The sequence below is a fragment of the Felis catus genome, chromosome C2, assembly GCF_018350175.1.
Source record: "Felis catus isolate Fca126 chromosome C2, F.catus_Fca126_mat1.0, whole genome shotgun sequence".
NCBI lineage: Eukaryota > Metazoa > Chordata > Mammalia > Carnivora > Felidae > Felis > Felis catus.
Genome location: NC_058376.1, coordinates 73,206,673 through 73,227,802, shown reverse-complemented (window position 1 = coordinate 73,227,802; position 21,130 = coordinate 73,206,673). Strand labels below are relative to the sequence as shown.

At 36.6% G+C, this 21,130-nt stretch overlaps 1 protein-coding gene across 10 annotated transcripts in view; it reads right to left on the bottom strand.

Moving 5' to 3' along the window:
* ACAP2 (ArfGAP with coiled-coil, ankyrin repeat and PH domains 2) overlaps nt 1–21,130 on the bottom strand; it is a 155,305-nt gene that overhangs the window by 83,995 nt on the left and 50,180 nt on the right. For 8 of the 10 annotated variants that reach the window (XM_023260282.2, XM_023260284.2, XM_023260287.2 and 5 more), the window contains exons 2-4: nt 14,455–14,512; nt 2,184–2,303; nt 1,333–1,386 (exon numbers count right to left, since the gene is read on the bottom strand). In XM_023260282.2, the coding sequence (XP_023116050.2) occupies nt 1,333–1,386; nt 2,184–2,303; nt 14,455–14,512 (232 nt within the window). Of the gene's footprint in view, nt 1–1,332; nt 1,387–2,183; nt 2,304–8,646; nt 8,956–14,454; nt 14,513–21,130 lie in introns of those variants that run through there. The other 2 variants (XM_023260286.2, XM_045037108.1) reach the window with 2 other exon arrangements.

The window sequence follows — 21,130 nt, the reverse complement described above, 5'->3', positions numbered from 1 at the left end:
GAGTGGATAAAGATGTAATACACATACACACGCACGCGCGCGCGCACACACACACACACACACACACACACACACACACACACTGAAATACTATTCATCTATAAAAAATAATGAACTCCTGACATTTGCAACAACACAGATGGATCTTGCAGGCATTATGCTAAGCAAAATAAGTCAGACAGAAAAAGAAAAATAGTGTCTGCACTCAGATGTAAAATTTTAAAAATAAGGGTGTCTGAGTGGCTCAGTCATTTAAGCATCCGACTCTTGATTTCAGCTCAGGTCATGATCAAGCAGTGAGATCAAGCCCCACGTCAGGCTCCACACTGAGCGCAGAGCCTGCTAAGGTTTTCTCTCTCTCCCTCTGCCCCTGTCCTGCTCCCACTCTCTCTCTAAAAAAAAAGAAAAGAAACAAGAAAAAAATCTTTGAAAAATAACAACAACAACAAAAAATGAGCTCAAGCATATAGAGAACAGACTGGTGGCTGCCTGAGGCAGGGGTAGCGGGTGAAAGGGTTCAAAGGGTGTAAATGTCTATAAAATATTCAATGAATATGTTGTAGGGAGGTAACAAACAGCATGATGACTACAGTTAATAATACTGTACTGCATATTTGAAAGTAGGTAGGAGAGTGAGTCTTAAAAATTCTCATCACAAGAAAAATAAATTTTAACTATGTACTGGTACATGTGTTAACTGAACTTACTGCAGTAATCATTTTGTAGTATATACAAATACAGAATCGTTACTTGGAATCGCTGTATACATAAAACTAACATAATGTCAATTATATCTCAATAAAAATAAAAAAAATGTATAACTCATAAGCTACCATGTTTTCAGTAAAGTTTTACAAAATTTATAAAGGAATTTCTTGACATTCTAAAAGTATCCCTCATTCTTGAAGGCTAAATGCCCTCATCTTAAAGACACATATAAATTGCCCAAAGAATACAGCAGTCTTTAATACTGGCAACTGATAAGACAAAGAGGATATATTTGTAAGTATTTAAAAGAAATAGCTAAATTTAGAATGATGACTTTTACTTCGTCATTCTTAAAATAATTCCTTAAGGACTCCCAAAGGCACAACTTAAACAAAAAAATAGCTCTTATGGGTATATGTTTCAGTGATATTAAGTTCACCTTACTAGAATGAGAAATAAAATCTCTCTCTGTCTCATACACACACACGTTAGATCCACCCAACTAAAAAGCTGACAATTTAAAGTTATTGAATTACAACTTAAGTACTTTTGTAAAATACTGCCACTCAAGGAATATACTAAATATTAACATGGTCATAGTAACACCTACTTGCTGACACTTACTGTGTGAAAATTTATCATTTCTTGAAGACTGTCAGAAAACTTGGTTAAACTTGTCTATGAAAGAAACCAAAAGAAAACCAAGTCACTTAAAAGCCACTAAAATAGGTCACAAAAATGTTACTTCAGCATTTCTGACAGAAAGATCAAGTTACATTGTAAACAATGACATTTACTTGCAAGGGCAATTTCATGGCATTGCCTCATGGGCATACTCTGCAAAGAGGACAAGTCTACATGTGGTGAGTGACATAAAACCCCAGAACAGTCAAAGAATTAATATTGTCATATCAGTAGGAGTATGCTAACAAATAGTAATGGCACATATAAACCTAAAGGTAAAATTGAGTGTATCAAGACTGCACATTTAGACATCCCGGAGTCAAATAATCATGAAAGCACATCCATTACCTAACCAGGTATTATTCCTCCTGGAAGAAATAACATAATACCACAGAGTACAGCAAGGGTCTAAGTTAACCAAGCATAGCGAGCTGACAAGAACTTTCCTATACAGCCCCATACATACAGTTAAATACTATTCTTAAGGTTTAATGCTCTCTGCTTGCCCCTATAAGTTCCTACTAGGGAGCATAATCCTCCTCTGCCTGCTCAGGCCCTCTTGTAGAGGATTCAGCTTACCTACCAGAAGTAAGCTTACATTCACAATGCAAATCATCCATCAACTTCCAACTATGCTAGAAAACAGAATTATAGAAAATAAGACCAATAGGTGATAGCTTTTCTATTCCACTATTTTACCACTATAGCCACTAATACATTTAATAAATGAATGCATAATTCTTTAACATCCTGTTGCATTTAACATATTAACTAATTTTAATAATACTAACCTCAACTACAGCATCATTACTAGAATATTGTGCCAGGTCTCGAATCCCATTCATGAATTGTTTATTTGCAACACAAAAGGCCTTTCCGGTATCAATCATTGCGATACAAAGTTTCACAAGCTGAAAAAGAAAAACATTACATCAGGTTGAAAATAATTATACAAATTACTTAGTTGAACAAGTGTTAGTAGTAGCTTCATGAGTTAGCCTAGTTTAGATAAATTATGGTTCATCAATAAATCCAAAATAGACCAATTGAAAATTGCTCTTTTCCCCTCTGACTTATAAAGTAAATTCATAGGACGGTTGTACCAAAACAGTTGACCTTTTAGGACCCAGAAGCTGTGTTGAAACAACAACAAATCATTTTATCACGTCAAATTCAAGCCCATAAATTAATTCTATAAAAATTTGTCTAGGAAGAACAGGGAACTTGAGGCAGAACAACCAGTATGTTAAAAAATATTTTAAATTAAAAAAAAAAAAAACTCAAAACCTGTGGTATGTTGGAGAAAAGGGGAATAAGCTGACATGTTGAGTTAGTCATGCTGGGCATTTCAGTGTCAATCTATCAAAGCAGATGTCAGAATTGATTAATCAACCATATTTCTCCAATGCCTACTGTCCTAGGCACTGTGCTACTGTTAAAATTGAGACTTTCTTTCATCTTTCTTGCTCTTTAATTCCTTTCCTCCCTCCCTTTCTTTTTTCCATTCCTTATTTTTCTCCTTTCATTCAAACATAGAACATTTTCTTTAATCAAGCAGTATCTTGGGTGAATACATATATATACATATATATTTTTTTTTCTTCTTTTTAAAGTGGAGAAGGAAAGGATACTGAGGGGGTAATGCAGGGGTGGGAGGGCACCACGAAGAGCCCCCCCCCCCAAAAAAAAACCCTTTAAAAAACATCTGAAGGATCTCAGGAGTATATTTTAAAACTGTTATACCCTAGGGCCTAGAAGAACAGAAATTAAAGATATAATCTCTCACAAAACAGATGAACATAAGGGAAGGGAAACATAAATAATATAAAAACAGGGAGAAGGACAAAACATAAGAGACTCTTAAAAATGGAGAACAAACAGAGGGTTAGTGGAGGGGTTGTGGGAGGGGGATGGGCTAAATGGGTAAGGGGCATTAAGTCCCTGCTGCACTATATGCTAACTAACTTGCATGTAAATTTAAAAAATAAATTAAGTTAAAAAAATTTTAAAAAAACATAATCTCTCTCTCAGAAGCTCTAATTCTAACCAACAGACAAGCAGATACATTCCCTACAGCAAAAACACGACTGCTATGCATGACAAAACCAAGCACGATGGAACAAAGGAAGAACATCTAACCAGAACTATGGGCTTAAATAAGGGAAGGATTCCTGGAAAAGGTAACACTTGAGAAAAGCCCTGAAGACCAACAGGAATTAGCCAATCAGACAAAAGTAATGGGAAGACACTACTCTAGGAAGAACATGTGCTAAGGCCCAGAAGCTCAGTGGGCAGGACAGAGGCAGTGTGCAGTGTGAAAATGTGTGGCATTAAAAGTATGATGTTAGAAATATATACAAGGACCAGATCAGGACAAGCCTTGTGTACAATGCTAAGATGTTCACATTTTGTGTGAAAGGAAAAGTGAAGACAATGATTGGTGAGTTCACCTGAGTTCCATCTTAGAATGATGATCTAAAAGGAGAAAAAATAAAAACATGGAAAGAAATAATAAAGATAAGGAGATTGGACCAAAAACCATGAGCGTCTAAATTAAGGCAGTAAGCAGGGAGAGAAAAGGGGAGACAAATTCAAGAACTACAGTCAAGTACTCTGGTACACTTATGCAGACGACTGTGTCCCATCAAGGGGAAAGTTGGAGCTGAAATTCAGCCTGAGCTTGGCCTGCCATGGACTACTAATTCACACATTAAACTGGCCAGCAAAAAACTTGTTTTCACTGTGTTGAGCCTGTGAGATAAGCCAAGTGGAAAGCTGATCAAACACAAATGAACACAGATGTTTGCAACTCAAAAAAGACTGTAGATACAGATACAGAAGGCATCAAAAAATATACAGTATCAGTGCTACAGTGTTATGTCCTAGAGAGAGAGCAGAGGACAGATGCAGAGTGAAAATCACACAAAGGAGACTAAAGAGGAAGAGGGAAAGTAGGAGAAAAAGCAAGAGAATAATTTCACCAAAGTAGAAAAAAGAACAATGTATCAAAAGATGGATGATAGATGGTTCGAAAACTCATAAAAGTCAAGTTTTAAAAAGACTTAAAAAACGTCTATTGAGTTTGGTGGCAAAGTCACCAGCATCCCCGGCAAGAATAGTTTAAGAGAAACTGACTGGGGGGCTGTTAGTCAGGTTACAGTAAATTATGAACTATAGATGAAGACGACAAAATGATAGCTCAATATATGCATATAAATTCTACAGAATACCCACAAGAACATCCTATACTAAAATAAGGATTCTGTGATAAAACAAATCTGGTAAACTCTAGGGTTTTTTTTTTTAATTTTTTTTTTAACGTTTATTTATTTTTGAGAGACAGATCATGAGCAGGAGAAGGACAGAGAGAGGGGGGACACAGAATCCGAGGCAGTCTCCAGGCCCGAGCTGTCAGCACAGAGCCTGACACGGGGCTCGAACCCACAAACTGCAAGATCATGACCTGAGCTGAAGTTGGACGCTCAACCGACTAAGCCACCCAGGCACCCCTGGCAAACTCTAGGTTTAAAAGCTAAACAGATTTCTTTATTGCTGAACTTTAAAGAGCTTCTGATATATATTCATGCGTACTGTGAATCCTAGAAGAGTATAATATGTAACATTTCTCAAAAATATTTGATGTGGAATTCTCTTCACAGGGAGCATTCTCATAGAAACAACATCTCATAAAACTCACTATGAGAAATGCTGGCAGAAATTAGTCTTTTAAACAGTTTGAAAATTACAAACAAACAAATAGAAAATTACAAAAAAAAATAGAGATGCCTGGCTGGCTCAGTCAGTTAAGTGTCAACTCTTGATTTGGGCTCAGGTCATGATCTCACAGTTTGTGAGATTAAGCCCCGCATCAGACTCCACACTGACAGTTTGGGATTCTCTCTATCCTCTCTGCTCCTCCCTCTGCTCATGCAAATGTGCGCGTGGTCTCTCTCTCAAACACACACAAAAAAGAAAATTACAAAAAATAATGTCTTAAAAACCAGAAAAACTAATTCTAAAATTCATATGGAGTAAACATTAACATGCAAGAAGACGGAAAAAAATCGAAACGAATAATGAGATGGGGACATAAGCCTTATATTTTTTTAAATTTTTTTAACGTTTATTCATTTTTTGAGAGACAAAGAGAACACAAGAGGGGCAGAGAGGGAGGGAGACACAGAATCTGAAGCAGGCTCCAGTCTCTGAGCTGTCATCATAGAGCCCAAGGTGGGGCTTGAACTCACAAACTGGGAGATCATGACCTGAGCCCGTGAGACACTTAATCAACTGAGTCACCCAGGCACCCCAGCCTTATATATTATTAAAATGTATTATAGAAGTGCAGCAGTCTGGTAATGGATGTGAATAGACAAACTGTTCAATGGAATAGAACAGAGTCAAGAAACAGATACAAATATGCAGTACTTCCAGCCAGTGGGGGGGGGGGGGGGGGGAGGGGGAGATTGGGGAGGGGGAGCTTAGAGATCCAATAAATGACATACGGATCCTAGATAGCCATCTAATGGGGAACAAAGAAAACAAAAAACCAAGTTGAATTCCAAATGCTCAAATTAATTTCAGATGGAGTAAAGATTTAAGCATGAAACATTAAATGAGAAAACAGGAGGTAATATTTTTTATAATCTCAAAGTAACAGAAGTCTTTTTGAGAAAGATGCAAACCTCAAAAATCATAGCAGAAACATCAATTCAACTATAAAAACATAAAACATTTCTATAAGAAAAAAACAATAAACTTAGTCAAAAGAAAAACAATAAAATGGGAAAACAATATTAGTAACAATCACAAGGGACTAATTTCCCTGCTATAAGAAAGGGTATACAATCATCTTTGAAAAGCAAACCAGCCACTAGAAAAAAAGAAAAAAGAAAAAAGGTCGACAGATATGTACAGATAATTCCCAGAAAATTCAAATACATCCTATACCCATAAAAAAAAATCAATCTCACTCATAATTTTTTAAAAAATTGCAAAATACTGTTTTTTACAGAACAGCAAAGATCAAAAGTTTGGTAATTTGCTATTGTAGAGTGGGTAGGTATGGGGAAACAGGCACTCTCACACATTTTGGGGGGAGGGGATGTAAATTGGTACAATTTCCATATAAGGCAGTTTGGCAAGAGCTATCAAAATTTTAAACAATTACCCTCTAACCTAGCAATTTCACTTTTAGAAAAGTATTATACACATACATTTTCACATAAGCTACATGACACTCATGTGAAGTCATTCACTGCAGCCACAGTAAAATACAGGCAACAATCTAAGTATCCATCAGTAGGCAACTGGATAAATTATGATATATCCATTAATGAAATACAATTCACCCTTTAAAAAGAATGAGGCAGCTCTATAATTAATAACAAAAACCAAAATCCAAGATATATGTTTTCCAAAAGTAAAATGTAGAACAGTGTTAATATTTTTGTTGGAGTGGGGAGAGGAGAAACACAAATACTTAAAATCTTTTATATGGTCAGAAAACTTCTGGAAGGACACGCAAGTGTTCTCTAGGAAAGAGATTACAGGAGGACTAATTTCTCACTGATTTCTCTACCTTTGAGTTTTGTGTCACACAGGTGGTATTCAACAAATTAAATACTTATTTAACAAATTAAATAGTTAAATAATTAAATTAAAATGTTCTATAAAAACTGAAAGAGAGGTTCGTAGTATAACAATACGGATAAAAACACAAGGGTTCTGGGTTCAGTCAGCTTAGGTTCAAATTCTACTGCTGTCATTAACCATCTAAATGATCCTGAATGACCTTAACCTCTGCAAACTTAAGTTTCTTCTGTCTGATATGATCACAATGGTACCAAACCATATCAGGTTACTATGAAAGAGTTAAGATGGTGTGAGAAGTAACTGAAATGATTCTTTTTCAGAATTACCAAATAGGTACGCCTGGGTGGCTCAGCCAGTTAAGCATCTGACTTCGGCTCAGGTCATGATCTCAAAGGTTTGTGAGTTCGAGCCCCATGTCAAGCTCTGTGCTGACAGGTCAGAGCCTGGAGTCTGCTTTGTATTCTGTGTCTCCCTCTCTCTCTGCCCCTCCCCTGCTCGTGCTCTGTCTCTCTCTCTCAAAAATAAATAAACATTAAAAAAAATTTTTTAAAGAAATACCAAATAAAAACTATGCTTCTAATTAACAATAGGTTTACAACCTATTGGAAACATGTACCAACTCCACACACAATGGAGTCCCAAACCCTGAGACACTTCACTTCCTGGTTCTTCCAGGCTTTGCAATGAGCATGCACCAAAGAACTGAAGTCTCTGAGTCATCTCAAGGAATGTGCATTTGTTCCAATCAGACAACTTTTTGCCTTACATGGGCATAGGTGACTTCCGGGTAAGGCTGTAACCTCTGTAGTACTCAGCCAAAGAGCAATCAGGGGAGGGACTTGTACCCTAGGAGATAAATTGCCTGCTGCAACTACCCCAAGTGTGCCTATCTATCAGACACACTTGCAAGAACATCGATTACAGCCTCTCTTCACTTGCTCCGAGTCTCCGCATCCTCCTTTGAATGGGTCAGTGGGCTTCTCACAATAGTGCACATAAAGCTCTTAGAGCATTACTGGCACATGGTAATTACTAAACATTTATGTTTCCTTGTCAGAGTTTTCTTGTTTGCTTTTGGTTTGTGTGTCCTGTTTTGTTTTGTTTTTGTTCAAGGGAAACTTGAACACTTTCTACTTAAAGAGGTGATAGAGGAAAAAAAAAGAGAAAAGTGGCTAAAGCAAAGTCCTAAGAAATTAAGAGTTTGGAATTACATAGGAAAAGGAATACTTTTATCATTCAAATGGGAGGCAAAGTGGGAAAAGAAAGAACAGATTCTAAATTTCTAGATTAGGGGCACCTGGGTGACTCAGTCGGTTAAGTGTCCGACTTCAGCTCAGATCATGATCTCACGGTTTGTGGGTTTGAGCCCCACTGGGGCTCTGTGTTGACAGCTCAGGGCCTAGAGCCTGCTTCAGATCCTGTGATTCACCTCTCTCTGCCCCTCCCCCGCTCACACTGTGTCTCTCTCTGTCTCCCAAAAATGAATGAAGACTTTAAAAATTTTTTTAAATAAATAAATTTCTAGATTAGGAGCAAGAAATAAATGTGTTCCCACCAAAAAGAAGACAGAGTCAAAGTCATCTACTAAGAAAGAAGAACACAGTGATAAATGTTGAGAAAACAGGGAAGTAAAATAGCTGTTAAAGATAATAAGATAGCCTGAATGAGTCTTGGAAAATTTGCTTTGCATCAAGAATTCCAGGAATGTGTAGCTCCACCAGTTGGTTTCACGAAATAGTTGTGTAACTTCTCCTGTAGGGCTTTATAGCTCAGATATGACACAGAGAATATAAATTGTTAGACTAATATAGTAAGAATTCTGTAGAGTAGGTGTTATGGAAGGATAATGAACGCCTCCAGAAGAAAAATAACGACGGAATAAAATTAAGAACAGACTGAAAGTGTTCATAGCAGTATTATTCATATTAGCTAAAAAATGGAAACAACCCAAATGTCCATCAAATAATGAATGAATAAACAAAATGTGGTATACCCATACAAAGGCATAGTATTCAGTCATAAAAAGGAAATATTGGAGGGGCGCCTGGGTGGCTCAGTCGGTTGAGTGTCCGACTTTGGCTCAGGTCAGGATCTCGCAGTTTGTGAGTTCAAGCCCCGCGTTGGGCTCTGTGCTGACAGCTCAGAGCCTGGAGCCTGTTTCAGATTCTGTGTCTCCCTCTCTCTGCCCCTTCCCCGCTCATGTTCTGTCTCTCAAAAATGAATAAACGTTAAAAAAAAAATTAAAAAAAAAAAAAAAAAGAAATACTGGAACAGGTTACAACCTAGGCAGATGAACCTTAAAAACACATGGTAAGTGAAAAGATGCCAGTCACAAAAGGCCAAATTATGATTCCACTTATATGAAATGTTCAAAATACGCAAATCCATAGCGACAGAATATAGATTAGTGGCTGCCAGAGGATGTACGGAGAGGAAAATTGGGAGTGACTGCTAACAGGCACAGGATTTCTCTCTAGGGTAATGGAAATGCTCCAGAGTTAGACACTGGTGAGGGTAGCACAATACTGTGAATACACTGAAAACACTGAATCGTACACTTTAAAAGATGAATTTTATGTTAAGTGAACTTTATCTCCAAAAATTACCCCCCCCCCCCAAATGCACTGAAAGGGCAGTAAGTTTAAAAGGGGTCTAAAATATCAGAAGTTTATAACCTGAAAGACGAGAGGGCTGGGGCGCCTGGGTGGCGCAGTCGGTTAAGTGTCCGACTTCAGCCAGGTCACGATCTCGCGGTCAGTGAGTTCGAGCCCCGCGTCGGGCTCTGGGCTGATGGCTCGGAGCCTGGAGCCTGTTTCCGATTCTGTGTCTCCCTCTCTCTCTGCCCCTCCCCCGTTCATGCTCTGTCTCTCTGTCCCAAAAAAATAAATAAACGTTGAAAAAAAAAAAAAAATTAAAAAAAAAAAAAAAAAGAAAGACGAGAGGGCTGGCTAAGCTTGAAGAACAGAAGCAGGAGTGAAATGAGAACTGGAAGGACTGGAGACTCCAGTAAGAAAGTAAGAGATCAGCATTCCAGATTTCCGAGATGAGAACTCTGAAAGGTAAGGCATAGCTATGGCCATGAAAAGAGAATAGAGGTCACTATCACAGGAGCTGGAGAGACTATGGAATTGTCATACTGCTGAACCATACTTACACTGCAGCCACTGAGGAAGAAGGACTGACTTCATACTTTGCCTTAGCAGAGGACACTGATGACAGGTATAAATGAATAATCTAAGTCTACAAAGAGGGAAGATTTTACTAAGTGATAAGTATGTCATAGATACTTTTCCAAATGATGAGAATATAAACAACTTATTTGCTGACTGTCCTGGAGTAAGTAACAGCCTAAGTCTCATTTTTTTTCATGTGCAAATTGGGTATAATGCTAACTGTGCAACATTGTTGTGACAGTTGGAGATACAAGTAAAATTTAGCACTTGATACACAGTAAATGCACATCAAATGAGGGGTTTTTTTTTATCCTTCAAAGACAATCTGTCTTCAAGAAGCTAATGATTTGTTGAAGAGATACCATCATTAACATTTATTTAGAATTTACCATGTGCTAAGAACCATATTAAGCATTTAACATATATTAAAACATTTTACCTATATAGCCTTACTAATAACTCTATGAGACAGATACTCCAATTTTATCCACTTTGGAGACGAAGAAACTGAGGCCTAGTAAGGTTGAGGAACTTGCCCAAGGTCATATAGCTTAGTAAGTGGTAGAGCCAGATTCAAACGCAGGCAGCCTTACTCCAAGCTTTGTGTTCTTAACTATTAAACCATGCTACAATCCAAAGACTACGATAATATTATAATAATTTCAATGGAAATGTGTGAAAGAAAGAATGCAACACAAGAAAAAGAAACTAAGTTTGGTAGTACTTAAGCTGTGATTTTAAAAGTATCTGCTTGGGGTTCCTGGGTGGCTCAGTCGGTTAAGCATCCGACTTTGGCTCAGGTCATGATCTCGTGGTCTGTGGGTTTGAGCCCTGCGTCAGGTTCTGTTGACAGCTCAGAGCCTGGAGCTGCTTCAGATTCTGTTTCTCCCTCTCTCTCTGCCCCTCCCTTGCTCATTCATATTCTCTCTCTCTCTCTCTCTCTCTCTCTCTCTCCCTCTCTCTCTCAAAAACAAATAGACATTAACAAATTTTTAAATAAAATAAAAAATAAAAAGTATCTGCTTAACAAAAAGGGAGCAAGCATTCCAGTAAAAAGATGCAAGAGATACAGAGATTACATCTAGATGGCCACTGTGATACTCCACAGTTCTGTCAATGCCAGAATACCTGGCAAAATGGATAAATAATTGGACCCAGCAGAACAATGCCACTCGTGAAGCATTAGTTTCCACAAGGAGTATTAACTATTGGTAGCATATATTACAAATAAAGTAAATATAAGCTAAGTCATCAAGCTAGTTTAACCTGTTGATGGCATGATTTACAATGATATTACAGGTGGAACTTGCCCTGCACAAAGTTATGAAATCACTGAACTAATCTTGGGCAACCCCTCCCCTCCACAAGTCGTTCAATGCCACCACCTTCAATAACAGCACTTCTTGCTCCTCTCAGGTTCTCTTCTCTATGCTAACGCCTCAAAATTCTAAAGTAAAATGATAGGTAATAGCTTAAGAATTTGGGAGAAGTACGTTTTACAAGAAATCAAGATCTTAAGCTAGAGAAATATAAAAGTAACTATAGAATGTCTATTCAGGTGAAAGATAATAGTTTTTAAAATGTCAAATTTCTATGATGCTCTTATTAGCTCTTTGGGTAATGAATACTCTAGAAAGGGCTTAGAGACCTTAGTACTAATTGCCAATACTTTGATAACTTGTTTTAAATTTGAATCTTTTTGTTTTAAGGTTCTGCCAGTCTCTCAACCCCAACCAAATTTGATATAAAGGCAGGAGAGAGCTGCTCATAAAAGCAAAATCAGTAACAAAAATGCTGTTAGTGGATTCTGTTTAGATGCTTTAAATTTTGAGGATACCCCCAAACATACAAATGTTTCATATGATTTACACGCAGTTCTACCCAAAAAGAATAGATACCCATAATAATCTACTCTGGGATTCTTTACAAAGCCTCGCCTTTCTACATACTCTTTCATAAATCTACCAGAAAATCAAGACTACATCTTTTGTTGCCTACCCGAAAGGTTTGAAAACTTTGTTTCAGAGAGTGCTTAAAATACATGTAATACCTCTGGGTCAAATAATAATAACAATAATAATCCCATACATATAATTTTAAAGAGAAAATAAAATTTTTGAAAATATCCTCGTCAAGAAGTGTAACAGCAATTTTTTAAAAAAACACTTGCCTAGACACTTGTGTTCCTTAAAATAAATATCCAAGTGGCATGGGCTATCCCAACACAGACCCAGAAGTACAGCGGTGCACAAAAAGAGCACTGAACAAAAAGAGCACTAAACATGTGGGTGCATGTGTCCCTTCGAAACAGCACACCTGTAGCCGGTGGATAAATGCTTAGTAGTGCAAATGCTGGCCTTTAAGAGACAAAAGAGACAAACATAAGGAAAGGGAAACAAAAATGATATAAAAACAGGGAGGGGGACAAAACAGAAGAGACCCATAAATATGGAGAACAAACTGAGGGTTACTGGAAGGGTTGCGGGAGGGGGCATGAGCTAAATGGGTAAGGGGCACTGAGGAATCTAGTCCTGAAATTATTGTTGCACTATATGCTAACTAATTTGGATGTAATTTTAAAAAGTAAAAAAATTTAGAAGAAAAAAAAAGGCAGTGAACTAAGAATAAAAACATGAATCCTAACCCTGGTTCTGCCTCTTCTAACTCTGATTTGAAGCAAGTCCCCTTCACTTTCTGGGCTTTGGTATCCTCATCTATAAAATAAGAATAGTAGCATTTGTCTTACCTAACTCACAGAATTATTGTAAAAATCAAAAAACATATTGGGGCACCTGGTGGCTCTAGTTAAGCATCAGACTCGGGCTCACAGTTCATGAGTTCAAGCCCTACGTCAGGCTCTGCTGACAGCTCTGAGCCTGGAGCCTGCTTGGGATTCTGTGTCTCCCTCTCTCTCTCTGCCCCTCTCCCACTCGTGCTCTCTCTCTCAAAAATAAATAAATAAACATTAAAAAAAATAAATATACTGCATATCAAAGTGTTTTGAAAACTACAGTACACAAAAATAAGCTATTAGTAAACATTTTCTAAACTTTTGGTTTTAAATACATAATACTATTACTTTATATGGTTTCTATACTGTTTACCTTATATACATACATTTCATGATTTCAAAACATTGGAAAACCTTTAGTTTAACTAGTATGTGTTTTATATCCTTGCTATAAAAGTGCAGTCCATGGGACAGCAACAGCATTGGCATCACCTGGAATCTCATTAGAAACACAGAATCTCAGATACCCCAGACTTACTGAATCAGGATCTGTATTTTTTTTTTTAATTTTTTTTTTCAACGTTTATTTATTTTTGGGACAGAGAGAGACAGAGCATGAACGGGGGAAGGGCAGAGAGAGAGGGAGACACAGAATCAGAAACAGGCTCCAGGCTCTGAGCCATCAGCCCAGAGCCCGACGCGGGGCTCGAACTCACAGACCGCAAGATCGTGACCTGGCTGAAGTCGGACGCTTAACTGACTGCGCCACCCAGGCGCCCCCAGGATCTGTATTTTTACAAAATCCCCAGGTAATCCCTATGCACAGTGAAGTTTGAGAAGCACTGCTTTATGTAGTAATACAATTTACAATAACAAGTAGGAAGTTATTTTCAGAAAAAGTATTGAGTATGTGCATCTGATTTAACTCCATAAATTTTAAGAGATTATTTCACTAAACAGTGGTTACTTGAAATCAGATGCCATGTCTTACTCATTCTCATATTGCTGCCTGCTATATAGCAATGTTGCTTGGGTAGAGACAAAAAAGATTATCAATAATTAATACAGAAGATAGAAATCAATATACATTTTACCCTTACATAGAATATAACCATTTAATATCAATTATTAAATATACACTAAATATTTATGGCATTAGCTTTAAAAATGGAATCAATACTTTAAATTTTATTTATGTTTAATGTATCCAAACCCACATTTATAAACAAGAATGGTCAGGTTATGTATGAAAACCATTAAGCATCAAAAAGATACATGCAATCTTTTTGATGGAAAAGAAGAAAACAAAGTTCCAACAATATAAAGGATATTTAGTTAGCTTTGCAGTCAGCTACTGGTCAAAGTCTTGCTCTGGCACTCAGATTTTCAGCAAGCTATTTGATGTCTATAGCCTCAATTTCCTCATGTGTAAAATTGGAATAATGACATTTACCGTCAAAGAGATAAAAGAAGTAACATGAACCACCTAGTATTAAAGGCACAAATCATTATTTACAGAAAACAAGATTAATGCTTTAAAAAAATTTTTTACGTAAAATTCACCTTATCAAGTTTTAGTTCCAATTCTGCCACATCTCCTTCTACTTCTTCCAAAGCAGCCCTAGAAAAAGTAAATATGAAGTAAGTTATCATGTGTCCATTATTTTTTAAGTGCCCCCCACCTCCCACCAGTCCTTCCCCACAACCACCTTCCAAGTTTCCCCTCCCCCCTAAGTTATCATTTGTTTAAATATATACTTTATTGCTGAAAAATAACTCTAAATGACAAAAGATATGAATGCTTAAAAATTACACTTCACATTGATAATAATTACCTTAGGATGAAGTATAAACATTTCATAAACATAGAATAGAGAATATAATTATTGTTTAAGGTAATGAGAGAAAACATTACGCTGACTGACTCAAAGCATTCATATTATTCATATTAATAACACTAATTAGAAGTATTTAGCATGTGTTTTGATTTTTTTTAATGAGGAAGAAATTCTACAAGTTGAGCTTTAACAAAGACTCAGACTTCTTTTTTTTTATTTAATTTTTAATTTTTTTAAATTTACATCCAAATTAGTTACCATATAGTGCAATAATGATTTCAGGACTAGATTCTTTAGTGCCCCTTACCCATTCAGCCCACCCCCCCCACAACCCCTCCAGTAACCCTCAGTTTGTTCTCCATATTTATGAGTCTCTTCTGTTTTGTCCCCCTCCCTGTTTTTATATTATTTTTGTTTCCCTTCCCTTATGGTCATTTGTTTTGTCTCTTAAAGTCCTCATATGAGTGAAGTCATAGGATTTTTGTCTTTCTCTGACTAGTTTCACTTAGCACAACAGCCTCCAATTCCATCCACGTAGTTGCAAATGGCAAGATTTCGTTCTTTTTGATTGCCGAGTAATACTCTATTGTATATATACACCACATCTTCTTTATCCATTCATCCATCGATGGACATTTGGGCTCTTTCCATACTTTGGCTATTGTTGATAGTGCTTCTATAAACATGGGGTACATGTGTCCCTTCGAAACAGCACACCTGTATCCCTCGGATAATGCCTAGTGGTGCAATTGTTGGGTCGTAAGGTAGTTCTATTTTTAGTGTTTTGAAGACTCAGATTTCTATTTAACAAAACACATCTAACCACAACAGAGCATCCCTGACAACCAGAAAAGAAAAGTTTTTACTTTTATAAATAGTTCAGAAAGACGTCAGCCTTGTTTAATGAACAATTTTGTTTCCAATGTATTTTTTTTAATTTTTTTTTCAATGTTTTTATTTTATTTATTTTTGGGACAGAGAGAGACAGAGCATGAACGGGGGAGGGGCAGAGAGAGAGGGAGACACAGAATCGGAAACAGGCTCCAGGCTCCGAGCCATCAGCCCAGAGCCTGACGCAGGGCTCGAACTCACGGACCGAGAGATCGTGACCTGGCTGAAGTCGGACGCCTAACCGACTGCGCCACCCAGGCGCCCCACCAATGTATTTTTAAGAAATCTACTGATTTCTATAAAACTTAGTTAGTACTTGATACCACACACTATAAGCAAGTTCCAAAAATGGAAATTTGAAACAACAGCAACTAAAACTTTTTAAGGGTAATAAGAAATTACACTTAAGAGTTAAGATATAACAAAACACAAGTCATCTACTTTAAGCCATCTATCACATTGTCAGATACCTACTTGAAAAACTAGCAACTTCCCAGCAGTTATTTTATGGATTAACCTAAATGTATTTCAAATGGACAGCAGTGGGGGACTAACCACCCAGAAAGTTATTTCGAACTCTGCGTAAGAAATTCTCAATTAGACACCAGGACTAAGAAAAAGATAGCTAAGATAAAAGTTCTATTTCCAGAACTACTCACTTAAACTCTGTGTAACATCCAAATAATCATTTTTTTTAGTGTTTATTTATTTTTGAGAGAGAGAAACAGAGACAGAGCACAAGTGGAAAAGGGGTAGGGAGGAAGACACAGAATCCGAAGCAGGCTCCAGGCTCTGAGCTGTCAGCACAGAGCCCGAAGCAGGGCTCAAACTCATGAATTGTGAGATCATGACCTGAGCTGAATAATTCGGACACTTAACCAACTAAGCTACCCAGATGCCCCCCGCCCCCGAAATAACCATTTTTATCAGCTTGTGATTCTACTTCTCCATCTGGTAACATTTACTGGAAAATAGTTTTTAATCTCCAAAATAAGAAAATTGTATACAACTATAAATTATTCAGTAAAGAGATGCCTATTCCACAAAATAAAATACTCTAGCATAACAGTTTAAAGTTCAAGAAAACAAGAGGTACTGTACTTCCACAGTGGAGAAACAGAAATGCTTCTCCCCTAACTAAAAGTGTCATTTTCTTCAGCAGTGTTTTCACATTATATATTGTTCCTTTCTCCTAGAAAACATTTTCTCCTCACATTAACCTTAACTCCCTTCACCTGCCTATATATGCTACTTATCATGTAAAACTTAATGCATAAAAGAAAACAAACATATCTGCACAAAGATATTCATTGTTTGTAACAAGTTGAAAACCTACATGTCCAACAATAGGAAATAATGTAAACAAATGATGGTACATCCATCCCATCGTGTGAGGCAGCAAGTTTTTAAATGAGATTGATTGATCTCTATCTACTGAGATAGAAACATATACATGCCAGACTATTACATATGGGAAAAAGCAACTTACAAAATTATATATAGTGTGAACCCAATTTTGTGGAGGAAAAAAATCTCTTGGTTTATGCATAGGCAAAAATCTGGAAGCATATTTACCAATCTCTTAACTATAACTTTGAAAACTAAGGATTGGAGAGCAGAAAGCGTAAAGAGGATTTACTCTTTTTACCACTTATACTTCTAGACTGTTTAGAATTTGCAATAACTATGCACATTTAAATTATTTTAAAGCCAATAAAGGGAGAAAAGGAAAAATTCAGACATCATCTTCTCAGGAGGTGGGGCCTCTTAGAATCTCTTCCTCCATCCACTCCAGCTTGATTACACATCCCTCCTATGCTCCCACAACACTTCATGCATGTCTCTATCACTGTCCATTTCTCTTATTCATCTGAGCTCCCCATAGCAGTATAGATACTCAAAATGCTTGTTGAGTCAAGAAAGAAACCCCACAATTGTTTACTCTATCAAAAATGTTCTTCATTTACTTTTTTACCTTTATTTAATCTACCTTTACTCAATCTCCAATTTCTGGGTTTTTCAATTTCTTAAAATATTTATTTATTTTTTAGAGAGAGAGCGCAAGGGGGAGAGGGATAGAGAGAGAGGGAGACACAGATCTGAAGCAGGCTCCAGGCTCTGAGCTGTCAGTACACAGCCCAACACAGGGCTCAACCTACGAACCGCAAGATCATGACCTGAGCCCAAGCCAGATGCTTGACCCACTGAGCCACCCTAGAGCCCCCATCTTCAATTTCTTTCAAGCAAATTAGTTGAAATGACCAGGTCAAGATTTGATTTAATCACTGATTTCTGCTAAACATACAGTTTGACAGAAACTTTATGTATATTCCTCAATCGTATTTCATTGTACAATTCCAAATTGCTTTTGTAAAACAACATTTTTAAAGAGAAGTACAAACACAAAAGAGAAAATGTCATTTAAAAGCAAAGCCCTGGGGCGCCTGGGTGGCTCAGTCAGTTGAGTGTGTGACTTCCGTTCAGGTCGTGATCTCGTGGTTTGTGGGTTCAAACCCCACGTCAGGCTCTGTGCTGACAGCTCAGAGCCTAGAGCCTACTTTGGATTCTGTGTCTCCCTCTCTCTTTGCTCCTCTTTATCGCGTGTGTGCAAGCAATCTCTCTCTCTCTCTCTCTCTCTCTCTCAAAAATAAATGGACATTAAAAAAATTTTTTTAATAAAGTAAAGCCCTTTGTAATCATATAGTCAAAGAATCTGAAACTTTAGCTTAGAGTTCTTCAACATTTCACCATTTCTTTAAAAAAAAGTCTTTGTTCTTGGTCATCTATGTGTGAAAAGTTGTAGTCATAGCAAAAAAAAAAAAACCCAAAAAACAAACAAACAAAAAAAAACTTGCTGTAACATCTAAGAAGCTAATGTGTAAGGCAGACTAGTTAATTGAATATTTCTTAGTATAAAAAGTATACAGAAATATCATCATCTCAGTTCAAATCCTACTCCATCATTCACTTCTCTAAGCTGAAGATATTTTGCCTAAGTTTCTTCGTCTACAAAATGAGTAAAGAAATACATACCTAAATGATTTGTAAAGGTTAAATGAGGGGCTGTCTATACCACTGACCATAATATATACCATGACACAAAGAACATGATAAGAGCTTCTTTCTCTCCTTTCTCTTATCCCCACATTCTGAGGTGAGTTTTTCCTCCCTATTACTTCTACTCTGTAATGAAAGAGAACCATCCTGGAATGTATGTTTAATAAATGAATGAATGAGTGAAATGAAACAATCTACACAACATTCCTTCAAATACTGGACAACAGATATTATTCCTTTTCATCTCTCCCAAATACCTATTGAATCTATATAACTTTTATAAATGTGCAAGGTGTTAAAAAGGCCAATATTATAGACCATACCCTCCATAGCTTAAAACTTAATAAAAATCATTAAAAATTTTTTAACTGTTAAAACTTAAATGTTACATATATATTAACAACAAAAGCATGATTAGGTACCAAATTAAGCAAAACATAAAATAATGTTAAAATAAAGGGGAAAAAACAGAAGGCCATCAGCAAAGTTTCACAGGATTATTATGAACAAAGTTCAGCAAACCACAGCCTTTCAGGCAAGTCTAGACCATAACCTGTTTTTGTTTTGTTTTGTTTCTTTAAACTTTTAAAGTTTATTTTAGAGAGAGGGAGAGGGAGAGAAAGAGCAAGAGGGAGAGGGAGGGAGGCGGAGAGAGAGAGAAAAAATGAATCCCAGGTAGGCTCCACACTGTCAGCACAGAGCCTGATGTGGGACTTGAACTCATGAGCTGAAATCATGACCTGAGCCAAAATCCAGAGTTTAACTGATTGAGCTACCCAGGCACCCCCATAACCTGTTTTTATGCCCATGAGCTAAAAATGGTTTTTATATTATTTAGTGATTGGAAAAAACAAAAGAATAATATTTAATGACACAAGAAAATTATATTAAATTAAAATTCAGCACCTACAAAGAAAGTGTTTTGGAAACACAGCCAAGCTCATGCCATATTGTCTATGGCAGCTTCCATGCTATAATGGAATGGAAGAGTTGAATAGTTTAGGAAGAGAGACCATATGGCTCACAAAGCCTTGAAATATTTACTATTATCTGGCATTTTAGAGGAAAAGTTTACTGACTCCTTATTATGAATATTAAATACAAAAACAAGAATGAAAATCCTTTCTCATATACAAAATACACATAAGAAAATAATTTTTAGGACTTAGTTCTGGTTGACTCTACCCTAACAAGCTGAATAAGCCCATAATTTAGAAAAAAAAGTCACTTTACTTTTAATAACACCTTCATTATTTTATCTATTCCTGCATCACAGTGTTTTATGATCAACTTAGAAAACAGTTAACTAAAAACATAAAATTAGAATAGGAAAAAAATCTAGCAGCAAGTATTAACACTGAGACATTTCTAATCACATGGTGATCACTTTCAGCTGTGAATTAAATGAAGCTCTATGAGAAGCACAAAAATAGAACTCTCCCTACCCAGATAATTGCACACCCCTGATGTAGCAATAACCTTTATAAACCACTATTTTTATAAAATGATCCATAAAAATAACTAAATAGCATGACTAATATGAGCACTATATTTTCTTTATAAAAGAAAATTATTTGAGAGAAACAAGTGTGATGAAGAATTGTAGCCATCCATTTGAAATCCTAAACACATACACACACAGACACGGAAAAAAAAAAAAAAAACCCTAACTTCCACTTGAACCGTGGCAATATCCTCAAAATGGAATTAATAATCTAAGACTGGGTCACATGATGACGCAATCTAAAATGTAACAACAGGATATTCAAGATCACTAATAGGCACATAAATATTAAAGATTAAATATTTAAACAAAGATGGATTTGCGACTCTAAGTAATAACTACCTTCTAAAGAATTAACAAAGATAAACTATAATGTACAGATTTTGAAACTAACACCTATATTCCTTGTTTTATATAATAGATACATTCTTAAAGGTTGCATATACATTAAATAAACATTTAGATACTGAGAGGAGTTGCCTATATACCCATCATGGCACCTACCATCCCCAACCAACTTCCTCTTTCAGCTCAAGAGCTTTACCTACTGCGGGCAATGCTTCACTATTTATTCTTTGCAAACAAAGGACAATGGCTGGATCAGGGATAGTCCACTGACCCAAGGGCAGCCCTGTCTCAATAAGTGGCAAAGCTAGATGACCAAAACTAGAGATGGCTGTAGGATGAGACGGCTCCCTCTGCATTTTTGACCAGAGAACACAGAGAGTAGACACCCTGGAAATCTGCTTTTTAAAATAAATCTCTCACTAAATCATTTTGTAATGTGAATAGCCACCCCTTTGTTCAGTAAATTCTGGGTCCTTTAGAATTGGGTCTCTTTAACACCTTCATGTTGAGAGGCAATGGGATGGATTTTTTTTTTTTAAAGAGCCAGTGTTTGAATACAATATTTTACTTACTGCCTATGTAACATCAAACAAGTTCTTTG